This window comes from Sesamum indicum, linkage group LG8 (assembly GCF_000512975.1).
Source record: "Sesamum indicum cultivar Zhongzhi No. 13 linkage group LG8, S_indicum_v1.0, whole genome shotgun sequence".
Taxonomy (NCBI): domain Eukaryota; kingdom Viridiplantae; phylum Streptophyta; class Magnoliopsida; order Lamiales; family Pedaliaceae; genus Sesamum; species Sesamum indicum.
In genome coordinates, this window is record NC_026152.1 from 2,674,925 (window position 1) to 2,685,547 (window position 10,623).

Consider the following 10,623-nt stretch of genomic DNA (forward strand, 5'->3'; position numbering starts at 1 on the left):
TTGGATCGAGACCCTTTGGCAGTGGCTAAGATTATTCTAGACGGAATTAGATTACGTATACTTAGTGCAGAGTTGCCGAATAAGATTAGTACGATAGCCTTGTATAAATTATGACAAATTTCATGGCATATAATATTAGCCATATGACTGTACATTATGATTTTTTCTTAATGCAATTTAACTTTATCGAAAAAATAGTATCAATACTTGCTTAATTTTAACAATAACTAGATTTATTTTTCACATTAGGAATAAATTGAACAAAATATAATTATGAAGTATAAATTATAATGTTAGTTATTTACCCTAAACCAAAGTGACAACCATTTATATGAATTTATAATTTGATAGTCCACTCTGTTTCGTACCTGGACAACATCAATTTTCATAGTCGAAGCCCAAAATCTGTAAAACCAGCCCAACAGCTCAAACTTTGTTGCGACATGCGTACGGCGTCGTTTTATCGGCGCTCCCAAGTTGCAATATAAACGCTTTCGCTTTTCAATTTTTCATCATTTTTGCGCCAGAGGGTTTTGCATTTCCGTTTGAAGCACTGAGCACAAAGGAAAGGAGGGGAGGGAGGGCCGAGGTTTGCCGAATATCTTGTGCTAGCTCGTAAATGGCGGAAAACGCCGCGGATTCCCAGGTGCAAGGCTCCACGGCTGAACAAAACCCTAACTCCGTCGAAGCAACGATTGAGTCGGGTGCCGTTTGCGTAGCCACGGATTCCACTTGCAACGACGGCGGTAGCAACAATGCAGAAAGCTCCTTGGTGACTTCCGACGGTGAGCGCCAGAAGTCCTTGGAGTACGCGGACGAGTTGATGGCGCGTGGGTCTGAAGCTGCCAAGGAGCGCGATTACGCTGAAGCCACTGATTGCTATAGTCGTGCCCTAGAGATCAGGTTTGATGTTTTTTTCTTTGATTCTTTTTCGTGCATGTACTTGGTGATTTTGCTTTTTATGAGGGAGATTTTTTTTTTCTTTTTTTGTGATTTTGATATCAATTTTATGCTTTTACTTTGCAATCTCCTGGCAAACAGATGTTAACAGCTTTGTCAAGATAGGTTTTGATGATTTTGGTTCATTTACAAACTGTATTTGGCTCGAAAGTTTTATTTTGGCATAGTGATTTAAAATTATTAGGATTAAGGTTCAACCGCCAGGCCTTCTGTTCATTGGTGCTTGACTTATAGACTTATTGTTACTTGTAAGATGGTGAATCCCTTCTTTTGTAGTGATGTTCCAAGCTCTATCTCCAGTAACTACAAAGGACCAAGGGGGTTTTAGTTTGGATTACCATGTGAAGAAATATGATGATTTTCTTGAACTTATTTTCATAATATTTATCATATAACGTTCTCCACTTGCTTTTAGCTTCTAATTGTCTGACCTTCTATCCTGATTTCATCTATTTATCAATTATTCACTAACTTTCCAATTTTTCTAGTCTGGCCACTGTTGGAATTTTAGTTCGTGATACCTTCTTTGTAAGTTTGATTACTTATGTTGAAGTAGGGATATAGCAGGGAACTTTATGGAGAACTAGTAAATGAAGAAATGTTAACTTGTATCCTTTTTTTCCATCTGGTTTTCCTTATCCCTTAATATTATTTGGGAAGCAAGATATTATGTGGCTGAAGCAAAGTAGAGTTTCACTCCCATATCTAGGGCTTTCTCTCAATTTTCATGCCCTAGACAAACTAACTGGAAATAAATGCTTTGAGATTTTTATGTTTCATTCCAGTTTACTACACACGTAAAGAGCATAAGCATTGTTCGTCATTCCACATCTTGTTTATTTTTCACATGACTAAAATGGCTGTGCGGTTTAAAATGTGCACTCTAGGGTTGCACACTTTGGTGAACTTGCTCCTGAGTGTATCAATGCTTACTATAAGTATGGATGTGCCTTGCTGTACAAAGCTCAAGAAGAGGCTGATCCATTGGCTTCGATGCCCAAAAAAGAGAGTGTTTCTCAAGAAGATTCCAATAAAGATGGTTCTGTAAAAATTGCTGCAAATGGTGAATCTTCTGCTGCCTCAGTTTCCAATAATGCAGAACAAAGTGGAAGCACAAATTGTTTGGATGGTGCCGCAGACAACAGTCAGTGTTTCTTTTCTGCAAGTGAAGTATGGTGTAAACGATAATCTATTACATATTGTGATTACAACAAATATCTCTCATGGTTATGCAGTTGAATTTGGCGAAAATATCCATACAGATGAACTTGTCAACATTGTAATTCACCGACTGTTACATTTTCCTAAGAATTGCAACTTTCATGTACTAGAGTGTATGAGCTTGTCCATGGGTGTATTTGTGCTTAAGCATATGCAGAGGCTGGTAGATGCATGTCTGAATTTTCTTGGTCTGTTATTAGTCTATGCCATTACTGAATGAGATATGTTGAGGATGTAAAGGTTGGATTTAATCACACACTCTGTCAACCTGATTTATCCTTGTGAAGACAACTGTGGATGCTCATCTTGGCTCATGTTTGTTTACAAGTAGGTTATATGATTGTAACACCTAGAGTTCATATTTCTTTTTTTCTTACTTGTGTTTTCTTCTATGGAAACTAGCAGTAGAAGGGAAAGATGAGGAAGCTGAAGATGAAAGTGATGCTGACGACCTTGCTGATGGTGATGAGGATGAATCGGACCTTGATTTGGCATGGAAGATGCTAGATGTTGCCCGTGCAATTGTTGAGAAGCACTCAGGTGATACAATGGAAAAGGTGGACATATTGTCTGCTCTGGCAGAAGTAGCTCTAGAGAGAGGTCTGTACTTTGAAAGTAACCGTGTTTATCGGATGTTATCTAAATAGGTTGATTGCGTGTGCTTTCTTTGCTCATTATAGAAGCTTTTGCTTTGTTCAGAGGATGTTGAAACTTCTCTGAGCGACTACTTGAAAGCCCTATCGATTCTGGAGCGCCTGGTTGAACCTGATAGTCGGCTTATAGCTGAACTGTATCCTTTCAGAGTTAACATTATTGTATGTAAAGGTTATCCTTTGGGGATTGAGTGGCATGCACCCACAATGGAATTTCGGAGCTGAATTAATTTTGGCCAATTGGTCCAAAGTTTTTTGAAAGGGTTCCAGTTTACTTCCTTAACTCTGCCATTCAGGAATTTTCGGATATGCTTGTGCCTGGAAATTGGTTCCAAACCGGAAGAAGCTATTCCTTATTGCCAAAAGGCTATATCAATTTGCAAGTCTAGGGTGCAGCGACTTATGGATGAAGTAAAGAACTTCTCAGGACCAGCAGAAGCATCTGCTGCTTCTGAGGCGAGTCAAACTCTTCAACCATCTTCAACTACATCTCTATCAGGTGATTCTCTGCCAGAAAAAGAAGCAGAGATTGAAACACTGACTGGTCTGTGTGGTGAACTAGAAAAGAAGGTAAGACTTTCTGAAAGATCCATGATCATAAGAAAGCTTGCATGACATTGTATTAACTATCCTTCTTGGTTTGCAGCTCGAAGATCTTCAACAGCTTGTCTCAAACCCGAAATCAATCCTCTCAGATATCCTTGGGATGATGTCTGCTGCAAGGGCTAAGGCCGCTGAGAAGAATGCTTCTTCAGCAGCAATGAGCTCTTCACAGATAGCTTCTGCTGCCACTGGTGGAAGTACGAGCTCTGCAACTGTTTCTACTGCTCATACAAATGGTGCTTCTGGAGTGACACATCTCGGTGTGGTGGGAAGAGGAGTCAAGCGGGTTGTGATGAGCTCGACCGCGCAGCCCAGCCCGACGAAGAAACCTTCGCTTGATCCGTCATCAAACAATGGTGATGGTAGTATCTCCTGAAGGATTGTGTACGGCATGTTGTTTTTGGAAGAATGATAGAAGAGTTTGGGATAGAAGTATATGATCCTCGGATCATTGTTATCTCCCCAATCTTTTAACATTAACGCAGGTCTACGATGTGTTTGTTCTTGTATGTCTATTTTGTCGTAAATCTAGTTTGCTGATGATCCATGTTAGAAAACAGCATTATGTTGGAACATTCCTCTAATGATGATGTACTTTGGTTATTGGCTTTAGATCAAATTTCTACAGCTTAGTATCCACAATCAAGGGCCAGCATTTTCTCGTTACTTCTGTCATTTCCCATCTGATTACAGTTGTCTATAGTAAATGATTATTTGCATAACATATATCAACGAGACGGCATTTTACTGAACTAAGGCCAGTCCATTACAACTATACAGATAATCTACATGAAATAAACCCCAGAACCAACCAAAACGGGTGTTAGGTTCATGTGCTGACAAGAAAAATAATTTCTAAGCTAACCGTTACTTCCAATGTCGATGAAGTTTTTAAAGCAATATAGACAGGACGGAAGTTGTCGATGATTTTGATGATATCGGCATCCTATATATGCAGAAGCGATTTGGTTAAGAGTATCAGGCTGAGCAATAGCATCATAAAAAATTGCAATCTGAGAATGTGCTACAAAGTGGATTGCAGGAAATGTGGAAAGTACAGCTGGGGCGGGTGTGGGAAGCACCTGACCACACTGTACGCCAGCATTGACAATGGGAAGCATTGTATGTGCAAATCTTGGCCTGGGGTTGCTGTGAATCAACACTCAGCATCTTCATCTTCAACCACCCAAGGTATGCATGTTACACTTACACACATATATGCAGAAATTGTACATAAAGTAATGTTACAATGTATGGTGTGTGCGTGCGAATCCTACATCTTCATCGAGCCACCCATCAATGCTGCATCCGCTATGTACATTATTAGTTAGCATCCCGCGTCAAGAAATGGGAGAATTGTAGTTTTAAAAAGGTATGTAAACAAAGTTATAACTAATTTATGCTTAATTTAAAATTAGTAAATAATAAATAAGTTAAATTTCAAGTAATTAATAAGTGTAAAATACAAAAGTATATTGAATACGAAAAATTATTTACTACCTATTTACCTAGAAAAATGAGTGAATCTAAATTTAAATATCATAATGTTTTAAGTGCCAAAATGAAATTCATAGAGGTTATTACGATACGGCAACTAGAGCAAAAAAGATTATGTGTTTAAAAACATAAATAAATAAAATGTAAAAGTAATTCAAACTTTAAAACAAAATGAGTAATTGATAGATAATTTAAAATTAAAATAAAACAAAAATAGTATTTAATCCAAAATAAATTTTAAAATTATATTACAAACCAATTTATCTAAAAAAGGAACTTGTGAATTTTTTGGACAAAAACAAATAATCTTATACCTATTTAGATCTAAATTAAAAAAACAAAAAAATCTTTTATGCACATACATTCGTTCACTTGGACAACCTCTATACTTCTATTTTATTATATATATATATATATATGTATGTATATAAAACTCAGGTCATCCATGCATGTATCTCAAATTTTATCACACAGTATGTTTACATAAAGTATAATACAAAATGCAATGTCAATTTACAAGAGGGGACATGATAACAAGACAAAACAACCCAATTTTAGGTAATTCCTAGTACATATTGTCATGTTAACATAATAATTTTGTGTGTTGTACTGCAGTGGATTGTTGTCTTATTTTACAATTTATGATTCTTTTGCAGCTACAGCAACATCCTGAACTTGAAGAATGAGGACGCCCCGCCCCTTAGAATGCTCCTACTGCCTTTACTTTGTTTTGGAAACCCCATGTCTGTGTTTGATTTTTCCTAAGTTTGCCTTTTAACTTCTTGTTGGGTGAATAATGTTGTGCAGCAGATGTGATGTGTGCTATGCAAATTGAGGTCAACCCCAGTTGACCAAACTAGTATTCAATAAAGTGAATGATGACTTCTGCTGTCTTTTTTACGTCAAGTTGTTAAATACTCTTTACACCATTCATTGTAGTCGAGCGTTGTCACATCTATGATGTGGGTTCGAATCATTATCGAAGTATTTGGAGGGACTATATGTACGTTTTTACTTGACTTGTGCGTTGATTCTGGTTAGAGTTTGATCTTTCTGTGACCAATAAGTCAATTACAAAGGCCTTGGTCGGCATATATAGTTTAGACACAATCTTCCGTAATAAACATGTGGGATACCACTCCTACTTTTTTATTTGTTTTAAAATAAAAAAAAATACTAAAATACTCTTAACATCTTATGTATGAATAAACATCTACTTATAGCGCATCACTCGGTGAATTAAAGTTACCAATTCATATTTGATTTGATTTAATTGATTTTTTTTATAGTTATTTTATTTTAATTAATATTCTTTTCTTTTTGTTTATTTGATATCTTATGCAAGTATCAAACGTGTCTGATCGTTAGTAAATAATGTAGCAATTTAATTTTTTTAGAAAAAATAATACTTAAATATCATTATAACAGCAATTATCATACATTTACTAATAACCAATAATAACATGCCCCCCAATATTGGATCAATTGGGGCACTAGACATAGGTGGAAAAGAGTCCAACAAAGATAATCTAAGGGTATTTTAGTCATTCAGCTTGGTTCCGGCACGGAGGCGCTAACCCTAATGTAAAACCCTAAATTGGGATTGGCAGAAGCACATGAAGGTATTATAAGTACAACCACTCGACCCTCCGCTGCCTCAACTGCCATCTGCCATCTGCCATCATTGGGTGATTTCAGGTACTGAAAGCTCGATTTTGATCTCGCTCATGGCGGCCCAATAATATTTCTGCTCCATTTCAATCATTTTCTTCTCCATCATTCCCTCCACCACCTCTTAATTTTTTTGAGCCGTCCGAAAAAATTGGGAGATAATTTGTCTTTCTCGGTGATGAACAAATTACGATGACGAGTCCGATCGAAATCCATTCGTTTTAAAATCGTGACGACAAATCGAGGCATTTGTCTGAGAGGAACTCCGTTTCACATCTCTCATATTTTTCGTTTTCCCATTCTTATTATTTATTTATTTGTTTTGGGTTATTCTTGTTTTCAGTAATTGGATCCTTGTTCAATTTCTTTTCTTTTCCTTTCTTTTTTTTTAAAGTTTTTGGGTGGTTAAATCTTTTTCTAATTTGGGGGCATAATGAGGAAGCTAATTGGTCTGAATTTCTGGTGATTGAGTTATTATAACCTCCTACTCATTCTGAATGCCCCTTCTTCAATTTACTTGTTCAAATCTGCAGATTTTGATTTCAAATCGTATACGACTTCATGATTTTAGCGTTTCCGAAGTATTCAAGATGACCTACAAATCTTTCAATTGAAGCGCAGTTCTCCGATCTCAAAATCACTGTTCAAAATCCTGTTGAGGATTAAATCCTGCAAACTTCAAATTCACACAAAAATTCCGGTGCCCCCATCCAAGTCATAGTCAGAGATTTCTGATGCTAATAATTCTTTTAATCATGTGAATCTTGAAAGGAGCAATATTTAATGAAATTTATTTGTTTTATGATATATTCGAAGCTTTACTTAAACTTCAAGCACAGATACATAATAGCTGAATAATGATAAACTTTTCACCATATTTATGGATAACTAACTATTTTAATCTTGAAAAGTTGCCAACTGCCTATTTTTTAGTCGAGTGTAGAAATGTTTTGATTATCCCAATCGCTGTGAGAGGGATTCTTAAGAGGAAAATGTGGCAATGATGAGAAACTCAAAACTCTCTTTTATGGATTGAGATAACCCCTCTCAATCATTTATTTGGGAGGGGCATCTATGATTGTGTTTTCAAGCACTTTTGAGCCATATTCCATCCTCTTTTTTCTTTTTGACTCACATTTTCTCAAGTGTATCGATATATTTTAATGTTTACAAGTTGGCCCTAGTGAGCATTTCTTTAATACCTTCAACCTTCTCAAGAGTTAAAAAATCTGGTTTTGAGTGGTTGGAACTTGGAACTTGATTGAGAAATTTGGATGGTGGGGTGTGTTTTGATGAGTGATTACAAGTGCAAGAGCATTATTTGGTATTGAGAGGGAAGTACTCAAGTGCATAGCTAAACTATGCTATGATGCTATAAGTTGATGAATGATGGATTGGCATACAGAATCCACACTCTATGGAGAATGCTGTATAATTAATGTTCATCATGTGATATTATGATTAATTAGATGTGGTCAAGTTTAAAAATTTATGTAAGAATATATGTGTTAACCACAAATCTTATGGTACGTTGACGGTCAGAGATCTTTATTCAACAGCAGAAAAATAAGGGACTGTAACCCCAAAAGTGAAAGGAGAGAGGAACATGAGCGACTGATGATCTGTCCATATAAAAATAGCTTAACTATGTCATGGTGTATAGGATACAAGAATAGACAAACTGGCCCGTCGTGCTAATAACGCGAAGGTCGCAGGTTCGAGACCTGCATGGGCCATTCTTTTTCTTTTCAAATTTTTCCCATAAAACGATATGCAGATCTTTACAGGAAAATTTCAGTTGGTTAGAGCATCGTGCCAATAACGCGAAAGGTCGCAGGTTCGAGACCTGCATGGGCCATTTTTTGCTTTTCAAATGTTTCTGATAAACATATAAATCTTTACAGAAAAATCCACATTGGCCTATTAGCTCAGTTGGTTAGAGCGTTGTGCTAATAACGCGAAGGTCGCAGGTTCGAAACCTACATGGGCCACTGAAGCTCCTTTCGTTGCTGACATCTCAAAAAACATCAAATCTTGTTTTTGGCTACTTAATTAGTTCGTTTAATCCCCCCTTTGCTTCAATTCGCTCATCCATGACCCTCGCCACCCAAAATTTTCTTGGATCCTACTCAAATCCTAATGTTTTCTGAAAAGCTTTTCTTTTTTCATTAGGATATAGAAAATGTATCTATCAATCGAAGTGAATATGTTTGTCCTTAAACACGAAGACCGCCACGTGGCAACACACAAAACCAGTTACATCTGCTGAGACCAACCAATGGAAGCGGACCTCTTATCCTAATCTCTTATCTTACTCACACCAAAGCCACCAACATAGATTTTTGTCCTCCTCACACACCACATTACCATCCTATACTATACTCTTGTGTAATAATTAAGGCAAGACATCAAGAAACAGAAAGAGAAGTACTGCAACAATGGCAACCTCATCACTACAGGCAGCTGCCACTCTGATGCAGCCCACCAAGGTTGGCAGAACCAGCCTTCAGCTCCGATCTGTTCAAACCCTCGGCAAGGCCTTCGGCGTTGAGCCTGCCGGCGCCAGAATGACATGCTCTCTTCAGGCTGATCTCAAGGACTTGGCACATAAGCTCACTGATGCTGCCAAGATTGCTGGCTTCGCTCTTGCTACTTCCGCACTCGTCGTTTCGGTAATTCCGACCCCATTGTCTAATTTATTCATCAAGAAAGTGTTTTATAGTACAGTGAAAATGTTATTGACATGTTGTGTCTGTTTAATTATGTAAATAAATTATGGGTGATTTATGTAATATGATTACACATATTGATCGGGAAGTGTAAGTGTAACAATTCGTTGTAGTTGAGGTTACATGCTGATAGCTTTATGGTCGAGGAAGGTAAGACACAGTACCTATATCTAGTTAGTGTCTGATAATTGGTTGATTTCAACTATATAATTATGCACGAACAGGAGTGGTGAGTAAAATTGTTGATTATTTGTGGACAAACTCAAACCAGGATGTTGTCTGAATTTGTAGTGTAGGTGATCAGCCAGGATTTTCAAGCGATCATTTCAAATTATTGCTGTTGATTCAATTGATGGATCACCAGTTGAAAATGATCATGATGAATGAAAATTTGTATCTCGTGAACCTTGTGGTTCAATAATCGTTATGAGTTTGAGAAAATAAGGAAAACCAGTGTTAGAGTTTCTGGAATTCACATGTTTCTTCACATTCCAGTTCAAGAAGTTCAACTAGGACTCATCTGTTTACAGGGAGCCAATGCTGAAGGAGTTCCCAAAAGGCTAACCTACGATGAAATCCAGAGTAAGACTTACTTAGAAGTCAAAGGAACCGGAACTGCAAACCAGTGCCCAACCATCGAGGGTGGAGTCGACAGCTTTGCCTTCAAGGCCGGTAAATACAATGCCAAGAAGTTCTGCCTTGAGCCCACATCGTTCACCGTTAAGGCTGAGGGAGTAAACAAGAACGCCCCACCAGAGTTCCAGAAAACAAAACTCATGACACGTCTAACCTACACTCTTGACGAGATTGAGGGTCCTTTTGTGGTATCTGAGGATGGAACCGTCAAGTTTGAGGAGAAGGATGGAATCGACTATGCTGCAGTCACAGTGCAGCTTCCTGGTGGCGAACGTGTGCCGTTCCTCTTCACCATCAAGCAGCTCGTTGCATCGGGTAAGCCTGAGAGCTTTGGAGGAGAGTTCCTTGTGCCATCATACAGAGGTTCGTCGTTTCTTGACCCAAAGGGCAGGGGTGGATCAACTGGCTATGACAACGCTGTTGCATTGCCTGCTGGAGGAAGAGGAGACGAGGAGGAGCTGGAAAAGGAGAACAACAAGAATGTTGCATCATCTACAGGGAAGATTACCTTGAGTGTTACTAAGAGCAAGCCTGAGACTGGTGAGGTGATTGGTGTGTTTGAGAGTGTTCAGCCTTCTGATACTGATTTGGGCTCGAAGGCTCCCAAAGATGTGAAAATCCAGGGGGTTTGGTATGCTCAGCTTGACTCATAG

At 37.9% G+C, this 10,623-nt stretch overlaps 2 protein-coding genes, 1 long non-coding RNA gene and 1 other non-coding gene across 5 annotated transcripts; all 4 read left to right on the forward strand.

Moving 5' to 3' along the window:
- LOC105167476 (NASP-related protein sim3) lies at positions 527 to 4,103 on the forward strand. Of its 2 annotated transcripts, none has more exons than XM_011087222.2 (6): positions 527 to 903; positions 1,848 to 2,104; positions 2,584 to 2,781; positions 2,881 to 2,971; positions 3,131 to 3,404; positions 3,481 to 4,103. In XM_011087222.2, the coding sequence occupies exons 1-6, from the start codon at positions 620 to 622 to the stop codon at positions 3,811 to 3,813; spliced, it is 1,437 nt and encodes a 478-aa protein (XP_011085524.1). In that variant the 5' UTR covers positions 527 to 619; the 3' UTR covers positions 3,814 to 4,103. The 2 variants fall into 2 exon arrangements, with proteins under 2 accessions (XP_011085524.1, XP_011085526.1); XM_011087224.2 differs by having other exon boundaries at positions 2,587 to 2,781.
- On the forward strand, positions 4,399 to 5,834 carry LOC110012435. Its single transcript, XR_002287607.1, has 2 exons — positions 4,399 to 4,628; positions 5,591 to 5,834. It is a non-coding gene; the product is annotated as an uncharacterized LOC110012435 (long non-coding RNA).
- TRNAI-AAU lies at positions 8,523 to 8,596 on the forward strand. Its single transcript has one exon. It is a non-coding gene; the product is annotated as a tRNA-Ile (tRNA).
- LOC105167477 (oxygen-evolving enhancer protein 1, chloroplastic-like) lies at positions 8,938 to 10,623 on the forward strand. Its single transcript, XM_011087225.2, has 2 exons — positions 8,938 to 9,277; positions 9,865 to 10,623. Exons 1-2 carry the CDS (start codon positions 9,044 to 9,046, stop codon positions 10,621 to 10,623), a joined length of 993 nt encoding a protein of 330 aa, XP_011085527.1. The 5' UTR covers positions 8,938 to 9,043.